The 27,097-nt window shown below is 41.5% G+C and overlaps 1 protein-coding gene across 4 annotated transcripts in view; it reads left to right on the forward strand.

Moving 5' to 3' along the window:
- The window catches only part of SNCAIP (synuclein alpha interacting protein), a 401,816-nt gene extending 375,843 nt beyond the window's left edge, over window positions 1–25,973 (forward strand). For 3 of the 4 annotated variants that reach the window (XM_078675567.1, XM_078675566.1, XM_078675569.1), the window contains 3 exons: window positions 978–2,025; window positions 16,680–16,750; window positions 21,739–25,973. In XM_078675567.1, the coding sequence (XP_078531693.1) occupies window positions 978–2,025; window positions 16,680–16,750; window positions 21,739–21,829 (1,210 nt within the window). In that variant the 3' untranslated portion in view covers window positions 21,830–25,973. The remainder of the gene's footprint in view (window positions 1–977; window positions 2,026–16,679; window positions 16,751–21,738) is intronic. The other variant, XM_078675568.1, reaches the window with a different exon arrangement.
- Window positions 25,974–27,097: the final 1,124 nt, after the last annotated feature.

Consider the following 27,097-nt stretch of genomic DNA (forward strand, 5'->3'; position numbering starts at 1 on the left):
TCACATTCTAGTGAATGTCTTTCATACATTGATGTATTGAATTGTCTTGTGCATTTTTAAATCTTGTATTGTACTTATCTGTGTATGGAGCTTCAGACCTCAGTGTTGACAGTCTCAATGTTATGTAGATAATAATTGCAGTTATGTGGTTAATTGTACTAAGTTTACCAACCTCCCAAGAACGGAAGGAGTTGGCCGGAATTTAAATTTGTGACCTATGCCTCTAGGTGGCGAGTGTTTAACTCACTGAGCCAAAATGGTACACCTAAGGTATTTAGAAGTGCATTGAGGTTGCTTGGGTTCAGTTACTGTCTTTTAAAACAAGATTGTGCAATGATTGTAGTCTATCCTCCTTGACCTTCCTGGCTCTTGGCTATCCAGATGAATGAAGCAATGCTTTGGGAAACTGGTTACCTCCGTGATTACCAAGTGAAACGAAGCTGTAAGCTCCAGATACACTACTTTGCAGCATTGTCTTTTAACAAGTCAGTATGGTTGAATTAATCAGCATCCTACATATATATTTTGGGGGGAATTGGTGCTACTTCCCCTAGTTGAGATTTATAAAGGAAATGTGCATTCTATGTCCATCCAGACTACACAACGATGCTGCATTTTTGCTGTTATTTTGATATGAATTGACATATAATTATTTAGGTCTACCGCTTATCCTGCAATGCCATAATTAACCATGGTTTAGCTAATTTTGTTGCAGTATTACATCTGTTTCACCTGCACAAAAAGCAAAACGAATTGAGCACAGCTGTCGTTTTAGCATACTAGTTAGTCTTTTGTGCTCTATTTTCTCAATGAAAATGTTATATATCACTGAGGTACATATCCTAAAAATGAATATGTCAAATAGATAACTTTGATATTTTTTCTCATAAACGTTATTCTATGAATAAACTGTTTACATTTATTCCCCCTTATCCTATTCCCTTCCTTGCCACTTACTTCCTCCCTTTCTTTTCTAGTTCTTCACTACCTAGTTCTGGAAAGCACCAGAGGAAGGCATTGGATAACGATGATTCACCAACACAAAAAAATAAAGCCAGCACTGCACCAGAGGGTCTTCAAGTTCTTGGTAGTCCTGGGGCACCAAACCATCTTCGCTCTAAGCCCAAAGGCGAGGACTCTGATAAAGTCTTGCGTCAACTGCTGGGGAAAGAGATTTCTGAGAATGTCTGTACACAGGAGAAGCTTTCGCTAGAATTTCAAGATGGCCAAGGGCCTAGACATGCTAAGAAAACCCTACCTGAGAAGCGGGAGCTCAAGTTAGCAAGATTAAAGCAAATCATGCAGAGAACACTAAGCGAGTCTGACACAGACTCAAACCATTCAGAAGATCCTAAGAACACTCCCGTCAGAAGTGCTGACAAGCCAAGGCCACAGCCGATAGTGGAGAATGTGGAGAACACGGAAAGTTTGCAGTTGATGATTAAAAAGCACACTACTAGTTCATCAGGACGCAGGTTCACCTTCGGCATTAGAGCCTCCAAGTCTGTGGATGGCCACAGCCCATCCCCTACTTCAGAAAGTAGCGACCCTGACAATGAATCCCAATACCAGTTGGGGAGTGCACCCCGGGGTCAGTGCTCTGCAGATGCTTCTGATGCAAGCTGTGACAGCGTCACTGCCCAAAAGATTGCCACCAGCCCTAAGAGCGCCCTTAAGTCTCCATCTTCTAAGCGTAGGACTGCTCAAAATTCCAAGCTCAGAGTCACCTTTGAGGAACCAGTAGGGCAAGCTGAGGTTGATGTCAGTGGTGAGAAAGACCAAGACTGTAAGTCTACTCCGGCCATATCTCCGAGTGGCGAAACCGGGGACCAGCAGAAAAGGCCATTTGGGGCAATACGATCCATCATGGAGACTTTGAGTGGCAATCAGAACAGCAACAACAATAACTATCAGGCAGTGGCTTTACAAAAGGCATCATCCACACTGCCCTTTTCATCCATCGGAAGGAAGGCTGCAGATGTCAGGACAAATCCTCTGAGCCTGGCAAAAGGAAAGAATAAGAGCGTAAGTGAAGCTTGGGGGGAGGGGGATGTTTAAATTAAAAAAAACTTTTAATAGGAAATTGTTTGGCTACTTGCAAAGGCTACTAACCTGCGTTTTTCCCCAAAAAATTGCCTCTTCATTAATGTGTTCATTTAAACTGTGCATCACAGAACAGGAAACTGAGAGCAGCTCCTTCTGGTGATTGTTAGTAAATGCACAAAGAGCACTGGATAATCTTCATTGGCTCAAGATCCCTGCTTTAATTTTCTTGCAAAACCCTAAATCCATTTTTACTTAGGAATAGTTTTATGGTCTACTTGGAGGAATGTGCCCCATGTTCTACAAATGAACACGTAACCAACTACCGTGTATGTTCGCTTTCAGATTGGTTCAGTACAGGTTCTCTCTGCTGGATGATGGTGCCATAGGTCCTTCTTTTGCTCTTATCAGTGATGGTGGTGAAGCAGTTGTTTGTAATTTGGCTCTTATTTGTAGCAGTTTATATCCTTTTATAGATTTACTTTGATATGTTGTAAAACTGGACAAAGAAGCTTAAATTCTCTTCCACTCTGAATGTTTTCAGATGTTAGCAAATCACAGAGCTCCGTGTGAGTGTGTTTGTCTGTATCCCATAGTTTTTTTTCAGATAAATGCCATGTTGTGAAATGGAAAATGTCACAATTCTTTATCAGTGCCAACTATTTGCTTAAAAGGAGGTTAAGGAAGTTTACTTTGTTTAGTGTCTCATAGAATTTTACCTCTATTTGAGAGGCTTATTGGAATTATCTCAGCTATCTTTGGCTTATAGTATACTTAGTACAAATATGTGCATCTGTACCAGATTCCTACCACCAAAAGCAATGTATCTCATATACTTGGAGATTCACATTATTCCTACTTGGATTTAGTGATTCTCTTTGTGAAGTTAGTGAAACTCCTGCAAGCTTTCCTATTATGTGAATGTTGTTTCTAAGACGTCACGCGAAGGCACTAGATGCAGTGTTTTTGTTTTTAACCGAATTTGGGAGGTAAAAAAAAATAAACAGGCACGTGAGGAAGGGGGCCTAAATTAAATTATTGTCTTTATGACATAAGTGCAGCCAAAGGGTTAAAAGGACATACTTTTAGTAAGGGGCCCTACAACAGAAAATCATATGATTCCCGTTTGTCCTTTGAATGTGTAGCTGTTTAACTTGAGGTCAGAACTGCCAATTTTATTTGGTTAAAGACAATTTGTACACTGAACTTTTCCAAGTTGCAGAGTAACTCTCCTCCCTGGTCAGTTCTATTGAAAGGTAGGTACATTTGAGACCGGTTAAATGACTTAACGGAGGTCCATGTGTAATAGTGAACACTACAGGCTACTTAAAGCCAAATAAATTATTCAGTCGTTATGTGATTATAACTATGCTGAAATTCACAGGAAGTTGTATTATAGACAAATATGTTTACATTTTAAGGGGATTCATGTCATTCCTGCAACAATGAATGGGTAACTACTTAGCAATAAATCATTGCCCTGTTCTCAGGATACTGCATTCTTTGTAATGACATTTCCTGTGACTGAAATGCTGAAGAACTTTGTCAGATCATAACTGTGATTATTGTCTGGAAGATCATGCGTACACTGCTAAAATATGGTACTGCTGGTTTCAAGTCTGTTTTGACACAGACCTAAAAAGAGTATTATCATGAGATGTAAGTCATTTCCACCTAATTGTGTCACACAAATATGTATATAGTTATGTTATAAGAGAATGTTGTATATCTGAAATAAAAGGGGTGAGCAGTGCATCGCACTGCGGTGTGAATGTCTTATTCTGTGTACTTACTGTGGTAAGCAATATAGTGATTAGAAAAAGAAAACAGACAGTGGATGCGCAATCGATGAAATGTAATATACAACATATTGTTCTGTTTCGATGGTTAGCATGTGTGGCACTGTTATATGGCTGTCGAGATTTTCCAGGGGGCTCAGGTCAACTAAAACTTTGGTTACAGAGAGAGAGATACTCCCTTTCCTGCAGTTTGTAGCTATGCATCAACACTGGCTGGAATGTCAGTCAGAAAACTTTATTTGAATATAACCAGTAATCATAAAACTGGATACAAAGTTAAAAAGGCCGATAAAAGCATCAGAATATCATACTTTTGCTACAACGGATGACGCATTTGAAAAAAGAACCAACAGTAAAAATTCTGTCGCAATTTGCAAGGTGTATTCAACTATAAAAAGAAAAAAATCATATGATTTCTAAAATTATTGGCTTTCAGTACAGGATTTAACCATTTTTTCCATATAAAGTATAACATTTACTAAAAAGAGTAAAATGCAACCGCGTTTGTATGCGACTATATATAGTAGGCCAAGCTCTTCATGAAAGATCGCATAGGAACAGCTGGGTGGTTGATAGAAGTCGCCAGCAGAAGCAGTTTCCTTCAGTTTGAATGCAAGGAGCTTGGGCGTACACCCAAACACCAGACCCCTGGATGGCTACAGGCCCATTGAGTTTTATAAAACTCCAAAGACGCTGCAATAGGTTTATCTGCTGCCAAATGGGTCAAATAAAAAAAAAAGCACCTAGAAACTGAAGTCAATTGCTGATTTTCTTGCTCCAATGCTGGCATACCAGGAACGAGAAGCATTAAACCAAAGCCCTAAGTCGGGGAAACTAGAAACTTTAATAAGCTTATTAGAATGAATACTTGCGGAGCTGTTGTTCAGACACTTGCAGCCACACGCCCTTATGTGTGACTTAGCGTAATTAATGGCCAAATCTAAGCTACTCATATAGTTTGTGAAGCCCAAGACCACATTTTTAAGGCTGTGAGGGGTATGGGCCAACAGCACGGGAACGTCCACCGGTAATAAAAAAGAAATTTGAACCTGGTCAATCATGGAGACATGTTGCCCACAATCAGCCAGATAGGTGCTCAGGTTATTACTAAAAGCAGGAAAAGTATAAGGGCTAAGGATAAAATCCTGTCATACTCTCCTTTCTAGGCTGAATGCATCAGAGTATTCGCCATTGGGGTGTACTTCACTCTAATAGACAAATGACTGTGAAAGTCGGACAGAAAATTCACCTGGGCCGTGTCAAGCCTAAGTTCCAGTAACATCAGTAATGTAGGCCACAATCTGTACTTGCTAATGTACTTGCTAAGGTACATGAAGGCCAGGTACAATGGTCAACGCCTGGCAATACCATATTTCTCTATGTTAAGGTGGAGATTCAGGCAGTGCTCCATTATCTCTAGGCCTTTCCTAAATCCATACTGACAGACATTGAGAATATTGCCTTTATTAGCCTAAGTTTTTGTACTGTTAAAAACCACTATACCCAACACTTTAGCCAATGGGTCAGAGAGAGAGACTGCCCTTTATCAGTGTGGGTCGTTGTGATCACCCTTTGTAAAAATGGGTACAGTCAGAGAGGTTGACATCGAGGATGGAGAATTAGGGGTACTCAAGTTGTTAAACAAATTAGTGAGCAACAAATCGTTGTTACACTATCAGGTCCAGGTGCTTTGTTAGGGCATTGCATCAAGGACTCGGTTTTCTCATGTAGCTCTATTCTCAGGGGAATTCTCCAAAGGACAGGATTGGAAGGATGGCATACAGAGCAGTCGCTATTACGATAAATATTTGAAAAATGGCGAACCGCTGTTCAGCAGTAATATGCAATCTAACATTGGAAGAAGCACTGTTCTTCATTCAAATCCGATTTACTCCGTGCCAAAATTCCTTAGAACGTTTAGTCTTATTATCCATAATAATGGTATGAAGGTTGTTTTATTTGATCTTCTATTTCCTGGCACTGTTGACTTGCTTTTAAGTAGCTCAACAGTGCACCATCTCCTCTTTATCTCACGGAATCTCAACAAGGGCTTTTCTCAACCTCCTATTGGCTAAAGAGCAGGCAGCATTAAACCATCAAGCAGTCTCCTTCATAAACGCCTCCACAATCAATCCACTGGAGACCTGGACGGAAGGACATGTAAAAACAACATCAACATTACACTTAATTAGGGAATCAAGTTACAAGGTAGGATTGGGTAACTTCCGCCCCAAGCGCAAGTACCCATCCATTGTGTGCAGTTTAATTCTGAAGCCGAGCCAGCAGGTAGACTGCAGAGATGAAAGCATAAAAGGACACAGAAAGAGGTTTTAGTCCCTAATTCATACATTATGAATTTCACTCTGTATTAAAGGATCAATCAGTGAACGGGTCATAAATACATAATCAATAATAGACGAACAGAGTCTCATGCAAAAAAAAAAAGTGGGTACCTGAGGTATCTTTGGACCATCCTGTTCATGAATGTTATTAAGGTAAATTTTTAGTATGATTGTTGAACTGACAAATATTAAATTGATTACTACCGATAATGTCTAACAACCAAGTCACATTACTGTCGACATCAATAGGGATAACCTTATACTTTAGTGAGAATCTAAGTCAAATAGAAAGGCTGACTTTGCTCTTCCATAACAAGGTGGCTGTGCTGGGATATAGTAGAAACGATAGCCATCATGAAAAACAGCTAACTCTTTTTCAGGTCCCCTGCAATAAAATGATGTGTTCGAGGCTTGTGAGCTGTAGATCACATGCCTGCTATCTAGTGTTGGGTCCGGATGTTTGCACTTTGTTTTTCTTCGAAGAAGTCTTTTCCAGTCATGAGGTAGGTGACTCCTCCTTTCGGTGATAGTGCGCATCGGCATCGACTCTATTGTTCGTTTGTATTTTCCACCATTGAGTTCGGATGTGAGTTGCTGTGCTCCGGTTCGGCACCGTTTCTCGGGTTCCCTTCGATGCGCAATCCACTATGCTTGATGGTATTGTTTCTCGATCGTGTTTCCCATTCTTCGCGTATTGTAGGGCCTACCCATGTCTGGCTCGCTAGCAGGTGATGGAACAGACTCCATTCAAGCTATGCCCCGGGTGTCGCGCTAAGTTTCCGTGCACCGACTTGCACGTAGTGTGCAACCTCTGCCTATTCCCGTAACACGACGAAAAAGACTGCACCGCGTGCCGATCATTTTGATCGAAGAAGGCGCTCTGTGACCGTAGGGCTCGACGTCACGGAATGCGATATCAGGGCGCCTCTGTACTGGACATCTTCGGCGAAGATACCGATAGAGAAAAACTGTACACCCAAGGAGCCAAAGAAGCAGAACATATCTCTGTGTCCAAGGCCGACTCCGACATGGAAGAAGAGGAGCAAGTTACACCGGGTCAGTGTACCGTGAATACAGAAAACCCCTTGCCCCAGCAACACAAGACCAAAAAGGCTCCAGTCCTTCCTCTGCCTTCGGGCCAAGGTTGGCACTAAGACAATGTCCCGGGCGCCCCACTCTCTGGCCCGGCGCCGAAGCACAAGGAAAAGCCTTCCTGCTCAGGCTTGAGTCAGCCCCATGCCGGTTCCGAGCCGAACCTTCAACGTCGAAACCGAAGCATGTCTTGGTAGCCATTCCACCATTACAGAAGAGTAAATCTTCGGAGCCGAAAATTTCGACGCCGAAAACGGCAACCAAACACAATAAATACTTCCTCAAAAGATCCTCAGTCTGAAGTTCCACCTTCGGATCCGTAACAGAGTTCTTTCTGTTACGGATCTATGCCAAACTACCTCAGAAAAGGAAAATGGGCCTGCAGGAGGATTACCACATTCCTCTGAAGAGAATTTTTTTTAGTACTAACCCTTATCCCCCTTACATTCCACCTCTTTCACCCACTGATCCAAATTTACTCATCACACCCATAAATTCACCCCCACCACTATCACCTGACCCACAGGATGAAGGGGATGGGGATGAGGGTAGGCCACAGGATACTGACCCATGGGAGGATTATGACACTGACCCAAACACGGATAATGACCCTGATTTATATCCGTCCAGACCCTCACCACCCGACGACAACATAGGATAGAATAAGCTACTTAACAGGGCTGCTCATTATCATGGGGTGGAGCTGCATAAGGAGGCTTGAGAAGAGGGTTTCTTATTCAAAACCCTAAGTTCCTCTCAGAAAGCTACTCATACACTGCCAATGCTTACTGGGATGCTTAAGCCTGCAGATGAGATCTTTAAAGAGCCTGTGAGGGCAAGTATCATTACACCCAGGGTGGAGAAAAAATATAAACCTGCACCTACTGACCCCACCTCAAGGGTCAGCTGTATCAAGACTCCCTTATGGTTTCCAAAGCTCGCAAGAGAGCTAAGTCACAGACCACAGGTGAGGACCCTCCTCCTGTCAAGTAGTCTAAATTAAATGATGCCTCAGGCAAAAGGGTAGCATCACAAGCAGCCAATCATTGGCGCATTGCTAATGCTAGAGCTTTGTTAGCTTGCTATGATAGGGCTCATCGTGATGAGTTATAGAAGCTAATGTAATTTCTGCCTGATGAGCATAAATTAAAGGCTAATGACCTTATTCAGGAGGGTAAATTAATCACAAATACCTCCATCAGGTGTGCCTTAGATGCAGCAGCCCACGCAGTAAACACCAGCATACTGCTACGCAGGCATGCTTGGTTGAGAATTTCAGGATTCAAACCTGAGGTGCAAGCTTCTATTCTCAACCAACCATTCAGCAAGGAACACCTCTTTGGCCCAGCAGTTGACACTTAGGCTGGAAAAAAAAGACACTGAGGTCGCAAAGTCCTTGGGGGCTTTGCAGTTACCTTCAAATAGGGGATCCTTTCGTCGCTCCTTTTACAGGGGTGGCTCCAAGAATATATCCATAGAGAATGCCTCCTCCTCATATAAGGGAGCAACCAATCGCCCTCATCAAGAGGCTATTTTAGAGGAAACAACGGTAAGGGAAGAGGCCGCGGCAACCCAACACGCACTTTCCCTGCAAACAACAAGCAGTGACTTCTTTCCGCTACCCCCGATCATTCCACTCCTGTTGGGGGACGTCTCTCCCAATTTCTACCTGTCTGGAATACAAATACCTCAGACAAATGGGTTCTACAAATTATCCAATATGGTTATTGCCTGAAACTTAGACACTCCCACAAACATTCTTCCAAGATCACATGCAATGTCACAAGAACATCTCACCCTTCTCAAGCAAGAAGTTCTCTCTTTGTTGCAGAAAGGAGCTTTAGAACCAGTCCCGCTACAATATCAAGGGGCCGGTGTATACTCCCTGTACTTTTTAATTCCCAAGAAGGACGGCTCTCTGAGGCCTATACTAGACCTCCGAGAACTAAATCAATACATTCAGTCGACCACTTTCATATAGTGACACTCCAACAAGTGCTCCTGCTCCTTCAACAAGGCAACTTTCTGTCCACTCTGGACCTAAAGGGCGCCTATTTCCATATCCCAATACACCCTGCTCACCACAAATAACTCTGGTTCATGGTAGCAGGCCAGCATTATCAATTCAAGGTGCTCCAATTCGGACTAACTACTGCACCCAGGGTTTTCACCAAACGCTTGGCTGTAGTCTCAGCTCATCTATGAAGACCACACATTCACGTCTTCCCATATTTAGATGACTGTCTCATAAAAGCCAGTTCGCAACAAAGCTCTCTATATCACACTCACAAAACAGTGCAGTTGCTCCACGTTCTTGGATTCACAGTATAACTGTCCAAGTCCCGTCTCCAACAATCCAACACATAAGCGTATTTGGGAGCCACTATAGATACACAAAAGGCTCTGGCCTACCCCAATCCACCAGAGTCCACAATATGCAGTTTTAGCCTCTACACTCATTGCCAGCTCGAGTGTTAATGCAGTTACTAGGGATGACGGCGTCTTGTATCCTAATAGTCCCTTATGCAAGACTTCAATTGTGTCCCCTGCAGGAATGCTCAGCATGTCAATGGAACCAAGCTGAGGGTCTGTTATTAGTGTTGGTGGCGGCCACACCCATCGCTCTCCGCAGTGGTGGAATACACAAAACCTTTCAAAAGGGCAGCCCTTCATCGGCCTAGTTCCACAGATAGTGCTAACAGCAGATGCATTGCTCACGGGTAGGGGAGCTCATCTCGAGACTCACAGAATTCAGGGCATGTGGAGCTAACAGCAAAAGCAGCTTCACATAAATCATCTAGAGCTGCTAGCGATTTTTCTAGCGCTCAAAGCATTTCAAGTTCATCAGTAGGTAAAGCTGTCCTGATTCTTACAGACAACATGGCAGCAATGTACTACATACAAAAACACTCTCTCCAGCTTTCAAAACTTGCACACACCATCTGGAGATTGGCCATATGTCACAAAATGCATCTCCTCGCAGAACACCTTCCAGGAGTAAATAATCCGATTGCAGATCTGCTCAGTCGTCAAAGACAACAGATCCACAAATGGGAACTCCACGCTCAAGTTCTCCTTCCATTCTTTCAGACGTGGGGTTCTCCTGACATAGATCTGTTTGCCACAAACTTAAGCACACAATGGCCAAGCTTTGCATCCAGGTATCCACACTCATTGTCCAGATGCAATGCACTATGGATTAATTAGTCCGGGATATTTGCCTATGCTTTTCCGCCTCTCCCCCTCATACCATTAGTGGTTTGGAAACTCAGACAAGCGTCCCCGACACTAATCCTAGTTGCTCCCACATGGGCCCGTCAACCATGGTTCACAAACCTGTTGGAGGTCTCAGTAGTTTCTCACCAAAAACGACATCTCACACCCAATTTCCTCACACACAGATGTGGAGATAAGACATCCAGATCCCAGTCATCTCAACCTTGCGATCTGGCACCGGAAGTCTTAGATTTTGGCTACCTCAATCTCCTGCCAGACTGCATGAACATCTTCAAAGAGGCTAGACTTCCTACCACAAGCGCCTGCTATGCAGCAAAGTGGAAGCTGTATGTGATATACTGTAATAACAATCAAATCAACCCACTTGATGCTTCAGTTCAGAACATTGTGCTATGTATTACATCTACAGCGTTCACATTTAGCATACACATCCATAGGTTTACATCTTGCTGCAATATCTGCATACCTCCAGAATAAACAACATTTGTCTCTCTTCAGAGTGCCTGTCAATAAAGCATTTATGGAGGGACTTAGTCATTCCCCCAAGACTTCCACCTGCTCCAGTATGGAATCTCAACATTGTCCTCATCAGACTTATGGGTCCACCTTTTGAGCCATTGCACAGATGTGAACTGCAATTTCTCACTTGGAAGGTAGCTTTCCTCATACCTATCACATCACTGAGGAGAGTAGGTGAGCTTCAGGCACTAACCATAGAAGAACCATTTTTACAAGTACACCAAAACAAAGTGGTTCTTCGTACCAACCCTAAATTTCTACCCAAGGTCATTTCTGCCTTTCATACCAACCAATCTATTGAGTTGCATACGTTCTTCCCTCAACCAGATTCTGTGGCGGAACGTTCTTTAAACACCTTAGATGTGAAAAGAGCATTACTCTACTACATAGAAAGGACAAAACCTTTCTGTAAGACAAAACAACTATTTTTGGCTTTTGCTTCACCACATAAAGGCAATCCCATATGAAAATCAGTTATTGCACCGTAGATAGTCAATTGCATTCCAGCATGCTACGCAAAAGCAATACGGACATTGACAATTCCTCCTAGAGCGCACTCCACATGCAAACTAGGGTCTTATATGGCATTCTTAGGAAATATGCCCATAGATCACATCTGCAAAGCTTCAACGTGGTCTACACCTCACACATTCACAAAACACTATTGTGTAGATGTGTTAGCAAGACAGCAAGCTAGTGTGGGCCAAGCAGTTTTACGTAAACTATTTCGAACGACTGCAGTAGCTACAGGTTAGCCACCACTTTGGAGACAACTGCTATATAGTTATGCAAAGCATGTGATCTACAGCTCACATGCCTCGGAACGGAAAATGCTACTTACCCAGTATGCATCTGTTCTTGGCATGTAGAGGTGTAGGTGTAGAGGTGTAGATTCACATGCGCCTACCCGCCTCTATACCTGTTGCAGTAACATCTTACTTAGATACATGTATACATGGACATCTTTTTCCACCACTCTCACTAACTCCATTATCACGCACTGCGAGAAAACAATCTAACAATGGAATCGATGCCCATGCGCACTATCACCGAAAGGAGGAGTCACCTATCTTGTGACTGGAAAAGACTTCTTCGAAGAAAAACAAAGGACAAACATCCGAACCCAACACTAGATGGCAGGCTATGTAAAGCATGTGAATCTACAGCTCTACTTGCCAAGAACAGATGCATACTGGGTAAGTAGTATTTTCCTTAAACTTATCAATAAATGACTACCATTCCTCGGATCTTGCTTTAGAGGCAAGACCCGTGATATTCCAACTAATAACAGCAATTTTACCAGTAGGAGATGTTGTAGTGGTTTTCATTTGCATTATTCTAGGACAAATCACCTGAGCCAAAAGAAGTATTATACAAAGAATTGCACTTTTGTCAGTCTGTTTCATCGCAGGACAGTAGTGGTAAGAACTATTTGTGCAATGCAGTCAATCCAGCAGCGGCTAAGCGTGCGGTTGCCAACAAATTATTAAGTAATAAGGAACAGTAGACTTGTAAAAGTATGCAAAACGAAAAGCTAAAATGCTGCCTGCCTGATTGTGCGATTTCCTGGAAAAAGAAAGTAAGTTACTAACACCCTTAGGCTTTTTCGAGTTATCACAATTGTATTGCCAGCATATGTCTTAGGAGCATTTTAAATCCTGGATACCCTTCTTACAAAAATAATTTGTTTAGGATTTAGAAGGTTAAAACCAAGATGCTTGGAAAGCCAATGTATGGTTTTGTTCTTAAGTTGCAGGGCATCTTCAGTTGACAATTCTTCTAAAGGTGATATGTTTCCCGAAATGAGGACATAAGGGCATGCATGAGGTTAATGGTAGTTAGTGGTTAAGATATCTTGATTTTGGTATGAGAGTGCCCATCCCCAGAAACTCCTGATGCAGCACAAAGCTTACCAAATTTGTCTTTACCCTACAAACATCTTTATCTCACTAGGCCCATCTCATTAACAAACCCTCAGTCTCACAATAGTCTCAATAATTTCCCTCTGATTTCTACAAACCATGGTCCTCCAATGGATTTTTTGTTGAGCTGACAGGGACTGGAATACTAAGAAACATGAACAATTATTCTATGAGGACCGGGAATAAAATAATTGTTAGCTCAAACCTAATATAACCACTTTCTCAGCCACTTGAGACAAGAAATATGCCCAAAAGAATGAGACCAAATCCATAAAGATAACTCATGGAAAACATTTATCTAAAGCCTAGTATTGCATGGACAAGTCAAGAAAATACATTTCAATTCAGATTTAATAACAAGAATATTATTACAAGAAGCTTCACAGCACTAAACTGAACATCATTGGACAGCTGAAAAATCCTCCGTGCAGGGAAAACAGGATACATTTTGAGGTTCAGTTATTAATCATACAAACCAAAGCAAAGCTGATCGGTTCGAGTTCGTCCTCAGTTCGATCTGGTCAAGTCTGCTCTGCAGCTCCATATGCCACAGTCGGAGTCTGATAACCTCTCAGCCAAATGGTTATTTCCTTGCACACTTTACCAGCCGGCAAAGTACAGAATTCGAGGTCGCAGTTAGATATAGTTCAGTTCATAAAAGTTTATTCCACCCAGCGTGGATGGAAAGGAGCAATAGGAAAGATAATAAGGATCAAAAGTCTCTCCGACAGCATGTCAGGCAGGAAAAGAAAAATGATAGCCAGCCCCCACTCCTCCTTTGATGGGGCAGTTATACCTCTATATTATTAACGTGTCACTTTCAATGCATGTGTTATTAGGTAGACGTTACAAAAGATCAGATTTGCACTACGTAAAATCTCTAGTTTAAACGATTTCGCAGTTCAAGAACTTCATGATGCGAACACGTATCTTCTGGTACGAAGCACATTTGAATGTTATGATGACACAACTCTCTATGTCAATGATGTTCTATTTTCTCACAACTCGTAAATATGTTCATGTGTAGTTCTCATGTTATCTCTTATTTGGTTTACATTTTCGTATCATCATTTAGAACACTTTGCATGCGTTTATGATGCAGTATGTATTGTCACATTTTTCGACTTCGCAGGTTAACATGTCTTCATCAGGAAATATTTGTTGTAATGATCTTTTACAGGTGAGAATTTATAAAAGTAGACATCAGATAATATCTACGCTCCATCACTCCCACATTGCCCTTCACAGAATTAACATGAAGTGGGTACACAACTATGTTTCTCATGGGGTGGCACATCCACAGTTTTGCCTCCCACCGCATAAGTCGTTCACCATAAATGGGAGACCAACATGTAAGGCAGGACCGTTGTCAGGGGGATCAGTACGCCTAGAGTAGTCTATCATTCAGTTTTGACTCCATAGAGTCCAATCTTTTCCAAATAAAACAGCCATGCTATTACAGACATACTCTGTGACAATTATAAAAAGGTCAGAGTAGAGGGGGTATCACAGCCTCACAAATGTTGGTTCCCTTATAAAAAGACACTGGTGCTCTCATTGTTTGCTTCTTACACTTTGCTCAAGGCTCAATAGAAAGTAGAAGTACATCAACAGTGTCTGGCATATAGTCCCAATAATTACAGTCGTCTTCGTTTGTACAGGCGTTATCACTATTTTGCTGGTATACAGAATGGTGGTATATACATCCTGGGCCTAAAAAGACACTTGAACAGAAGTGTACCCCAACTAACTTTATCCTTTCAGAAGAGAAGTCCATCCAAATTCTCCTTAGTTGCTTGTATATCAACATGGCAAACACCTTGAATGTTAATTTTGTCTCATCATCATAGAATACAAAATCTTGGGAACAATTTTGTAATGTCATAATACAGAGGTCTTCAGCCTCCTCTATAATGAGAGCTGCTTCTAATCAGTCACAGTCATTCCAAGCTAATGAACAAATATAATAACTGCTAACTTAGTTTGGAAATCAGTCATCAGTTTGTCCTTTTCACGTTATCCCTTCAACTGCAGTCCCACACGCGAGCTACTAGGTCCTTCTTTCTCTGCCCTCTGCTCACAAACACAGTGTGACTGACAGTGTGGGCTGCTTTTCTACCAGTCATGTGGCTTTCCAACTGCATGGTGATTAGTCATGTTGCAAGCTGTGTGCTGACCGTCACACAGTGTGTATGTGTGTGTGTTTAAGTGTGGGTCTTTGCCATAGGTTTGACTGGCTGCCTCTTCAAGGTTCTGCCCCTCAATAGTTTTGGCTCCTGGCTTGGGCATTACGTGGCACCTCTAGGTTTGAAACTATCTGAATCATCGACTAGACTAACCTCCATATCCAAGAGCTAATTACTGACCACTGGTGAGCTACTGGTAGATCCCGGGCTACCCACTGGAGACCCCTATTGTGATATATGGATCTGGTTCGATGAAACAAAATTATTGTTTGCCGCGATGAAAACTTCAGAGACTCTGGGTGACAAGACTCTACAGCCACATAGTTCATCCCATGTCTTCTGGCTTGTGCTGTGCTGGTTGGTTGAAAGCAGAGACCAGCAAGAATTTGTGCATGTTTGTTTGGGATCGAGTGTGGTATAGTGGTCTTATTCCGAAGGGCAATAGGCTTGTTTAATTTCTGAAATAGGACTAGATGGAATGAAAGGGCTGTAAGGTTAACATTTTAAAGCGAATATAGTAACACATGAATTTTCCTACTGTAGCGATCTTTGCTGCGAGTTCTTTGTCAGTTTGTCATCCTCACCCACCAAAGAAGGCTCATGTGAAGCCGGAGATTTAGCAGTTAATTTATCTTTGTCTGTTTGTCCGGTTGGACAGCAGTCGTAAAATGATTATCTAACCACTGGATAATACAACAGTTAATATGTCTGACCGTTGGGCCTGTTTTATGAAGCATTATTTAATTGGTCTTAAATGTAACTAAAATATTCAAATTTGAAAATCTGACACTAAAATGCGCCAAACTCTTCCCACTAAACCTCCATTAAACTGAAGTGCTTCCACCCTGGTAGTGCACTGATGGAGTAACTTGTAGAATTTTCCAGGTGGGAAAGTAACAGAAAGGGTGATGTGAATACCAAACAAATGGTGAATGTTCATCTTCTTTGCTGGTAGGACCTCCCACGAACGGCCATAAACCCTCCTCTAACCTTACATTTGTTCTTACAAAGAGAAAAACTTACTTGCAAATCACACTTAAAACGGTGCCTTTGCAAAAGCCTTTTTTGCACTGTCTACAAGTGCAGTACCTTTGTAAATTGGGCCACTTCTTGTTCAAAACTCCTAATGAATCAGTGCCTGTAGTTGCATAACACTTTTTTGACTTACCAGGCTGTATTAGTACTTAAAAAAATGACACATCTTTATTAAGGCGATGCGACTTTGTGAATTCTTGTTTTACGTATCCAATGGAGAGAAGGTTCAAGGCATGTTAGTGGCGTTCAAAAAAATCTGTTAAGTGCTTCTGCATGGGCTGCCAATCACAATAACAGCTGATATTAATGACCAATTGGGCTTCTTATTGGTGAGCAGGGCTGCACTGCTGCATAAATGCTTTCAAAAGACAAGTTAATGAATTGAGTAACCATTGCTTTAAATGTTGCTGCTAGTCATGCTTGTGCTGTCTCATAATGCAGCTTTTTTTGCTATGCATGTAGTACCATGTTGCATGTACTGATTTCTGCATTGCGCTTCTTCAGGGCCCTTACATCCGCTGTGCCAGTCTTTCTTCTAGAATGTTGCGTGAGGACCATCTACATAACTATGTATGGTATGTACGTGGGTGCTTTTGCTGTTTGCAATTTGATTTGCTTTTCACTTCTTATTGCATGTTCGTTTGACATTTATGATTTCAGTCTGTAAAACCATTTGCATTGTTATCCTCTGAAAACATTCAGTAAACGATGTGTGAGAAATTGCCAGAGTTGTAAATCGTGTAACTTGCACAACGGTGTTGTTGGTCTTCCCCCTGCCAGTTAGGAAATCTGCAACTGCAGAGTTGCAGAAATTGGCGTTCATGTGATAGTAACGTACTTAGCTCAATTCTTTATCTTACCTCTCATTTAGGAGGAAATTACAGACAAATTCGTCATAGAACCACATTAAAAAGGTGAAACTCTAAGCCAGGTGAACTGGCAAATGCAAGACCAATATGGATTCTCCACTGTAAATTTTCTGAAAACAGTGCATGTGTGGAATTCTCCATTCCCTTAAAGTTAAGATGTTGAGCGATTACCAAGCCTGTTCCTCGCTTGCTGTGGCACTGAAACCACGTGATAGGCTGTCAGGGCAGGCAGTGCTGTTATTTGCTGTTTACCACAGGCAAGTATACACCTACAGATGAATAAGGGTCCTTTAGTTTTCAACCCCAAATATCTCAAGTGTTGAGCTTCGAAGATCGCACCTGTCACTGATCCTCTACACCCCCTACATGTCAATGCTGGTATAAATGAGGTTGGCTACTGCACATATACTTATGACCTCAACCTCTGCACCTATATTAAATGGGGGAATTTGAATGGTTGTGGATAGGCTCTTGAATGTCTGGTTGGTTGAAGATGAGTCTGGTTTGAAAGCATCAAAAATTAAAATCATGCTCCTCCTCAGGTGGCTGCTTACTTGGGCCTTTCGCTCGTTTTCTATGCCTCATTTCTGCAACCTAGGAATTACTTTTGATGCAAATCTGCCCTTTGCATTGCAAGTAAACACAGACGTAAAAGCAGCCATTTACCACCTGAGGCACCTGCACGTGTCCTGTCAAGAAATACTATGCTCCTTGCATTGGTCTTGTCCAGGCTCACTGCCAAAGTATGTGAACTGCAGTATGCTCAAAATGCTGCCACCTACCTCATTTTTGGTCTTACAAATTCTCCAGCCATTAGAACTCCACACTGTATACAGATGAAATAGGGGAACTTTCTGTCCTATAACTCCCTCCATAGCCAAGATTCCCTGTTACCTTATCTATGTTCCCACTCTGCCAATTCACCAGACTCCTAAGGTCAGCCTCACAAAACTTGCAGTTTACCCGCAACTTCACCACAAAGGTTTTAAAGGCATGTGACTGACTGCCTGACTAATGCACCTTCCTCTAAAAGATCCAATTACTGCAGCTTCCCTTAAAATCTTCATTATTTCTGTTCCACTGATTTACCTGGTAATTCCGGGGGTCTGGAAATAACAGTGATTGCCTGTTATTGTGGAATAACATGCAGGACTCAGTGTTTCAGCACTGATTCCTACATGTTTCCTAAGGAGTTTCAAAGACTTTTGCTTCTTTCCGCCATCAGCCTTTGGGAGTAGGTTCTCCTTGAGAGATGATTTCCTCTGCACAAAAAAAGAGATCGCAGTCTCCACCGTCCCACTCCCTCCATCAGACGAAATGGTGGTGCTCAGGAAGAGACAATCAGCCGGCCTCTGCTAAAAAAAGGCCGTTGCTGCATAACTAAAGCAGGCTTGTCTTCATCCTCCCACGTTTTTTCTGATACTAATCCCAAAGCTCAGGGATGCCGTCAATAAACTTAGCCAGTCCAGGGAGGCTGTTAGGTCATGCTTTCCTGTAATTGATTCCACTGGCCTCACAATCGCACACTTGCATTCCACATAGAGCTGCACGACCAGTCTCTATATATTCCGTGCTCACACCGCTCGCTCAGGTATGCCAGTGCAGGGTCCTGGCACATTATGTACTCGAGTGATGCTGGTAGACAACTCCTTCTTGAAGGACAGGGAACCAGCTGGTCCTGTGCCACATGTCAGAAAAATGCTGTGCCACCACCACATTTCCATCATTCTGTTAATCGACAGAGACAGTAGTACTGTCTCCTACAAAGGTTCACTCCGTGCGCCCCACCAGACCTCCGAGCCACTCTGAGTTGCAGAACCTTTTCCAATGCCTAGGTTAGTCTATCCGTGCAAGACTGGCACAAAAAAATCTGAACACCAGTGAAAACTTCAGTTGAGCTACTCGGGTCTGGTGCATGTCTGTAAGACTATGCAGTAGACATTCCCATCCCAACAAAAGGCACATGTCCATGACTAAGAAAATGTAATCTTCTACCCAGACCAGCTATTTTGTCAAAGTATGTTTTTAGGTAATAGGAGGCAATTTTTTGTAAAATGGTATTTAAAAAAAGGAGATAGGGGATCAGCCATTGAGGTTATCATCCAGCTTCACCTTTTTTAAGCAGTGTCTTCATATGGCCATTCACATTGTCCAGGGTTGACTGCTCTCCACCTGTGATATGTATATTTTTACACTGTTTTTCAATGTGTTACCATGTAGGATTGTGCTTGTTCTGGAAATCCCTAGCTCAGACTTGCATTAACTTTTGTAGCAAGGGTTAGCTCCTATTTATTTATTTATAAAGTTTTATATAGCGCAAACTAGACCCGGGGAGGGTATCAGAGCGCTTTACAAATGTTACATGAAAAAAGATATAAAGTGATAACTAGGCAAATAGATATGAGTAGCTAACAGGAGAGCTTAAATGTTGTCTGTACTCGTTGTAGGTCCGGAGGGTTTCAGGAATGTGATAGGTATTCTCGCTTAGAGTTCACAGTGGATCCTGGTAGGTGAGCTGCGTCTGGTTAGTACCCAACTCGCATCAGAACTGGGATCAAGGCGAGAGATTTATTAATTAGAAGTAGTTTGACTTCTTTTTGAAGGAGGTGGTAGAGGGTTTCATTCTGCTTAACGGGGGAAGGGAATTCCAGATCCCAGTTTCTCCAACAGAAAGAAGGGAGTTGATCTCTTAAATAATTTCCGTGTAATGAATGAACTAAGACTATTGTCAGGAGGATCGGCTAGTCAGATTTGTACTTGACACCAATTCTGCAGCCGAAGGCAGCAATGGGCGAAAGTCTACTTAAGAAGCTGGAAGGAACAAGAAGGAAAGTTGCTTGTTTTGTAGCTTACTCCAATATAAATCACGAGCATGTGTGTTTGAGCAGATCGGAGGCATACCACACCTAGGTTTGAAGATGGAATAATAAGCTGATGCTATCAAGGACATGTGGAGCTTGGTTTTGCTCTGCAAAGATCATCAGAAACATTTGCCTTTCTCATTGAAAGTAACCAGTATCACAGTGGTGTCACCTGTGTGGTGTATGAGCTACCCATTCTCAGCCTGCGGCTGTATGGACCTTTTCTATGTCATTCTTGTTAAGTCATTGTTAGCTGGAAACATTGAACCATCATCATCATCAAATGCTTCCAACATTTCCTTTTCCCAGTGACTTTTACACCCAATCACGGCTTAGGAAATGAATGACCAGTGACAGCAGAGAAGTGGGACTTCTAGGGACTGACCTTTTCCTCAGCAGCACCTCCAGCTGCTTCTTTATTTTTTAACGATTCAGAAAAGGGGGTGGTGATGAACAGAGTGTCTGAATTAAGCAGACCACTCTTACCCAGTCCAAAGATCAGGGCTTGATCCATCACCGTTATTTAGCTCACTGCCCCATCCCAGCTCAGAACCTGGCTATATGCAAATTAGTCTGTCCCTGGCCCAGTGCATCATGGGAACAGGGCAGACCAAACTACCAAGCCAATTCTTCACCAGAAAGGAGACAAGCTACCGGGGACCGGTTTCTGGCATTTCAGCCTCGTCGGCCCGGCTTGCTTGAATCCTGATGGAGCAGTGAGCAAGGGACTCATGTCTGAGTATACCCTGCCACACCTGTAGTGGCCAAAAACGATTCACCACCCCCTTTTCTGAATCATTTTGTCCACCATAAGCGTGGAAGGGTATACTCAGATGTGAGTCCCTTGCTCATTGCACCATCAGGATTCAAGCAAGCCGGGCCGACGACGCCTGAAATGGCAGAAACCGGTTCCCGGAAGCTTGTTTCCTTCCCAGTATAAGAATTGGCTTGGTAGTTTGGTTTGCCCTGTTCCCATCATGCACTGGGACAGGAACAGATTAATTTTCATATAGCCAAGTTCTGAGCTGGGATGGTGCAGTGAGCTAAAAAACGGTGATGGATCAAGCCCTGATCTTTGGACTGGGTAAGAGTGGTCTGCTTAATTCAGGCACTCTGTTCATCACCACCCCCTTTTCTGAATCTTTATTTTTTAAGGCATGATGAGGTGTTAAAGGTCATTCGAAATGTTTTTCTTACTGGCAGTGTTGTGAATTGTGTCTGTGTCGCAGACACCAGTGGAATGGGCCCTGAGGAAAATGTCTGGCATACCCATTTACGTCTCAGTACTCATACAAGTACTACTCTGTATTTCCGTCGTAATAACCTTTTCTGCCAGTAGATTAACAGCAGGTCAGTTCCCTTTTGTTCATTCACCGAAAGACCCTGTATTAGGAGTGTGTGCATAATTTGTGAAACTTGCTTTTGCATAATTATGCAACATTTTGATCAAATTATCTGAATGCAGATTTGTCATTTAGTTCTGTATTTTAGCATCAGAAATTGAAACAAGGATGCATTTCTCTCTTAAATAGCACGAGAAACACAATTGCTGCAAACAGTCACTTGCATTCTGATCGTTCGCATTGTTCCCGTGCTAATGCACTATATTTTTTGGTTGAACAGCAGCAGAATTAAAAAACATGGCGTAATGGTGTAATTTTGGGAATTTAGTGTAACAAGTGCAATATGAAATTATGCAAATTATGCCACCGTAATATCAATTTCGACTTTCTGTGCTTTGTTCTATGCTTTTGTGATGCCTTGCCTTCGAATTTTACATTATTGATATAATTTTGCTGATTGTATGAACCATTATTCTTTTTATTTCTTCAGCCTTAATGCCACAAATGGAAACAGACGGATGCAGAAATATTTGAACAGAATAAGCACTGAAGAGATGGAACAACAAGAGTTCTTTCTCTAAACTGCATCTCTTTGGGTCTTGCAGTTCGGATGTCTGAAGTGTTTCTCTGTGGAAGAACCTACCCATCACCAGCAACCCAGCATATCATTGGAGGCCTTAAATTTATATCGCTACATTCATCCACGGAAACCAAGTTTTCTAAGACACATTTGCACATTTAACATCAGTTTTAAAAGTACTGCTTTGCTATTTAAAATAAATCAGATTCAGCAAAATGTTCTCTTTCAGTCTCCTCATAGCCAACGAAACCTCATCAAAGCTGATGCTGTTGTGAGGCAAAGATCCCGCTTACTGCATTGCATGAGCATCCCTTCTTGACAGTCTACAGGGGAGGCACGGCCCGCTCATTGACACTGTGAATTCATGTGATGTGAACCACATTCTGTTTTTCTTTTTAATCCTTTCTGAAGTTTGTGAGTTAATATGACTGAGCTTCACCGTTTAGTACATTAAGGTCTGTACTTAAGCTTTGGCTTACATTTTTTCCGCCCAGCACATTCTTTTTTTGGTTCCTGTTCTCATAATAGCAAATATCTAAACATTTAATCATCACATGCTTATGTTCTTGGATACACGTGGACATGATTAAAATGTTTCCATACAAAATGGTTTACATTTTGATGACCAAATTGTATTTCTGCCTAATGTGGGAGCCAGCTGTCGTTCAAGGTATATATTGTAAATTTGGGACCTCTCCATCACCAAAGACTTCCTCCTGCAAGGCATTGTAAGCAAGTCTCACCTTTTTTTTATGAATACTGAAGAAAGGGTTAGGAATTGAGGATGATTTCCCATTCAATGAATTTTCACCAAAATATGATCATTTGCAGCAGAAAGGATGCATTCCTCGTGAACATGTCAACTCCTCACATCTCCTTTGCTGCTTTTCTTCAACATATCTCACCTTAGAGTCCAGTCTAAAGCACAAGGTGCGAGTGTGCACGTCTCTGTGATTTCTTTTTTTAAATGAATGAGGAAAATCGTCTTTCTTACCATAAAGTACACTAAAACAGTATTCACTGCTTAGGGTTTTTTGTAATTAGCTGTTAATTTGGCAGTATGTCCAGTGGCCAATTGGGGCACTAAAAAAACAAGAATACAGTTTTATCATGAAATTTCTAGAGAATACAGATCTGTGGAACTCATACACTGATTGCCATCACGATTTTGAATGCTGGCCTATAGCTGATTCGTTGGTTTCATAATAATGATAAGGATGCTCTCCCTATCTGCTGCCCAACACTCTCTGCTCTCTTTAAAGAAACTTGCAATATTTTCTCAGCAAGTAGTGTAGGCATCTTTGACTAATGAATTTGCCTGCTAATTACATGTGGTAAACATGATTGCACATTATTTCTATCTCACATTTCCTAATTTTAGATTTACTTATTAAGTATTTGGTTTTCGTGGCGCTGTTTTGTATTTATAAATGCTGTTTGTGGACATGTCTGAGAGGTCTGGGTAGAAACCATGTCTGAGATAGTGTGCCTAGTCTGCATTTTTTCACGTTGTCTCTTTTAACTTAAACTGCATAAGAAAGCTGTCGCTTGTAACCCACTGTTAAAGGTTTCGTCTGCAGCTCTTTCACTTTGCCAGTCATGAGACTGGAGTCTTTGGGGCACATATTTGCGAGTTTGTGCAGTAATACCTGTTTTTCGTGTCCTGAGCCGGTGCTCTTTCTTTGTGAGGATAAACTCGCGGTTTGCAGAACTTGTGTTGTCTGAACTAATAGTTTACAAAGGTAACCTCTTCACTTTGGATATGGTTCAGTGTGTACTTACTTAAAGCAAAGAAACCTGCTTTAACCCAGATCAAGATGAGCACACCAATGCCAGGTTAGTTTAGTTTGCCCTCTGCTCGAATTAGTGGAGCCCTGTTCGTGGCGATGTCATGAAACTCCTTGGCTGACAGGATTATCCGATTTACCATTCGGGTCATACCCGAAGTCTGTGACTTTTAAATCCATGCGTTTCTGAGTTTCAGCTTTGTTGTTGCTTCCTTCCCTTAATTTAATTCAAGTATAGTTTATCAGAGGGGGCTTTTAAATTGCCTTCCCGTTTACTTTGTTTGGCACAAAAAGGGCTGAAGCTGGTAAACAATAACCTCTTGACTTCAATCGTATACTCTGATGGAAGTCAGTAATCATGCCTCCAGGCAGTAGTACCCTATATCTCTTCCATACCTCACATCCAACCACTTCATTCCCTCTTTGTTGGATTGCAGTATGAGCACGCATTTGAAGATCTACGATCCTTCATAGACAGAGAATCTGTAGTGCTTTTGAGCATTTGCTATGTTCAAGAGAAGTACATACTTTTGATCTTTACATTTTTGTAATCTTTGTTGTAGAGATTATTTGACCGTGCAAACAACTGAGTGATGGATGAACTGCCTGAATTAATCTCAGTCACTAGCGATTGCTTGGCGGCGTAATTCCAGCCTGCCTTTTTTCGCCCGCTGTGCCACTTTAGACCGACACCAACTACATCAGTTTTTTTATTGCTCCAATAGGAACCGTCCAGCCCAAGTTGCCATGCCAGATCTCCTTCCAGAATGGAACAAGTGCCCTCCCACAAACATGTTTCCGCAATTTCATGCTTAGTATCCGGGGTTAATTTGCACTACTTCTGTCAGACCGTTTTAAAAAAATGTGAAACCTTGTTTCCTTTCTACAGAGAATGTGAGATGCCTGTGTCAATGGTAAATCAATAGTTTATTGACTTTTTGGTAAGAAAATGGCAAAACTAAGTAAAGGCAGCTTTGCAGCACAAGGTCTCTGCGATGTTGTGTGTGCTCTAGCTTCACTCCTTGCAAGAAGCTTGTACACCGCTTTTTAGACAAATGTAACACAGTGAGGCACAGAAATATTACTCTTTTATATAGAGTGAACTCAAAAGTAATTATTACAGCTGCAAAAAACAATGCACCTCTTGAGCCATTGGCCAAGAAATATGGGAAATGGCCACTGATCAGAGTCCCTTTGATGCTAATCTGGGCTACTCAATACCTGGTAAAACCAGACCCCACTTAGAGTTGGTGAAATAGCAGAGAGTGTGTTTTATAAATTCAAGTATTCTAATGTGCTCCGCACCATAGTCTGACATTGATAATGTCATTGTGAATTAAACCAAGTCATTAATGATGGAACACACCTTCCTTTAGGCAATGTTGCCTATATGTGCTCTCTCACTTGTTAGCACATCCATGCTTAGGATCTGATGTTGAAAAAGAGGCTATACTTCAGACCAAGTTAAAGGTGGTGGGCGCCGCCAATGGATCATGAACCAAGAATGCCACCTGGAGAGAACTAGAGCTGTTGAAATGTAAGAGTACAATATGTTGTTTAAAAAAAAATGAAACAATTGTGGTTGAAAAAAGTGCATTTTCAAAACAACAGTATGAATTCAAAGTATCCAGTTAATTGTGCAGAATATGATTGATCTTTGCCACCCCCGGCATCAATGTATCTGTAAATTTGGTACCTCATAAATATATCACCTCCGCTAACAAAAGAATCGGTGGAACTACAGCGTAACATTTTATGGAGCGCATAAAGCATGACAAAATGGAGGTTGGCTAGTTCCTTCAGATGCGCCATTAATGCTGGGGCATATTTTAGTGTCTAAAACGTCTGTAGTTTTCACATCAAAATGCCCTTGCACAACCACTACAGTTCGCTATTTTGTTTCATCAACTCAGAACGATATTTTTGCATCATTTTTTCCCAGTAGCAATTTTTACGACGTTACAAGAATATTGTTGTTTGCTCGGATGTGAAATTTAAAATTAATACAGATTTTCATGCTCCTCAGAGTACAAGATTAATGTGCAGTGAAAGAAAGTGTTGTTTACCTATTTTTTCTTTTTCTGTTACTGCAGAGTATTTTCGCTACCCGCAGGAATACAAATAGTGATTTCACACGTAGCATTCAGTGTTAGACATGTATTTACTATGAATTGTTCCAGTTTCTACGGTTTTGATAAAAGTATTTTGCAATAATCATGGGGACTAACTTGTAAGAAGTATTATTTGGAAACTGAACAGTTTTTATGCAAATATCAGTATTGCCAGTGTGTCTTTTTTACCTAGTGACCTGTATATGAGATTCCTAATGAAATGAACGATTAAAAAACTTGCAAGTAATCTGTCTTGAATTGTTTTAATGAGTTCATTCGGATCTTACTGACTCATGCACAGAAATGGAGTATTCACTGAAATTCGTGGGTTCCATGTTTCTTTACAGGTTAAGTATATGAACCGTGTTCATCAGAAAGAAGTGTGCAGAGCTATCGGTAAATAATCAGCCCCACGCTCCCCCCTGTTCATTTAAGTTCCTTGTCGTTATTTGTTTTATGCTTTGCACATTTTTCTATTTTTTGTTTGTACAGTTTTCCTTTGAAAAACATGTAGCTTTAGTGAGGTTGGCTTTTCTTAAATTAACGTGAGGTCTCAAAGCACACACACACACCCTCAGCTAAATTCACCTGGCTGGATTATTTGATCTTGGCAGTCACCAGGTCCTACATCTGTGCAATCGAGATTCCTTTCTTAACAATCACTCTTTACAATAAAAAATATAGGGCTCGGTGTTATTCTAGTATTTCATTTGATATATATTTCTATGTTCGACCTTCTTTTTTTCAGTTGTCATGGAGAAGTGAAAGCCTAATTCGGCTATGTATCCCATTCAACAGAGTACACTCACAATTATTACATTTCGCTGTGCTTAGTGGCAACAGCCACCGTTATTCTTCAGCTGCCAAATGGTCGAGTGGACTAGTGTGGGCTTGATATATATTCAATGTAAATAAATATTCACTGAAATAAACAAATGTTAAAGTTATGTTATAGGTAGGAGAGAATTTCAGTGGCAACGTAATGTGTTAAACATACAAAACCACTGAAATTCATAAGTTCTAGTTAGCTCAGGTAACTATAACTTGTGCTTTGAGGCGACTATTTCTTGCGCCCCCACCAGGCAGTTTTTTAATCAATATTTTCATTGCAAATGTTGCAGTGATATTATTAATGATGTCATATAAGATTTTATCAGTGATATAATATGAGGGGTAATGAGCAGTGCAAGGAGACGGCACGAGTTATAGTTCACCTTACAGCACAATTTAGTTTCCAGAACTAACTATAACTGGGGAATTTCATTGGTTTTGTACGTTGCAGATTGAATGTTACTTTAACCTTTGTTTTTTCAGGAGATTTAAATTATTTTTTTAAAACTTTTAGCATACATAAAGCCACGACCGCAGCAC

The sequence above is a fragment of the Lissotriton helveticus genome, chromosome 2_1 (assembly GCF_964261635.1).
Source record: "Lissotriton helveticus chromosome 2_1, aLisHel1.1, whole genome shotgun sequence".
Classification (NCBI taxonomy): domain Eukaryota; kingdom Metazoa; phylum Chordata; class Amphibia; order Caudata; family Salamandridae; genus Lissotriton; species Lissotriton helveticus.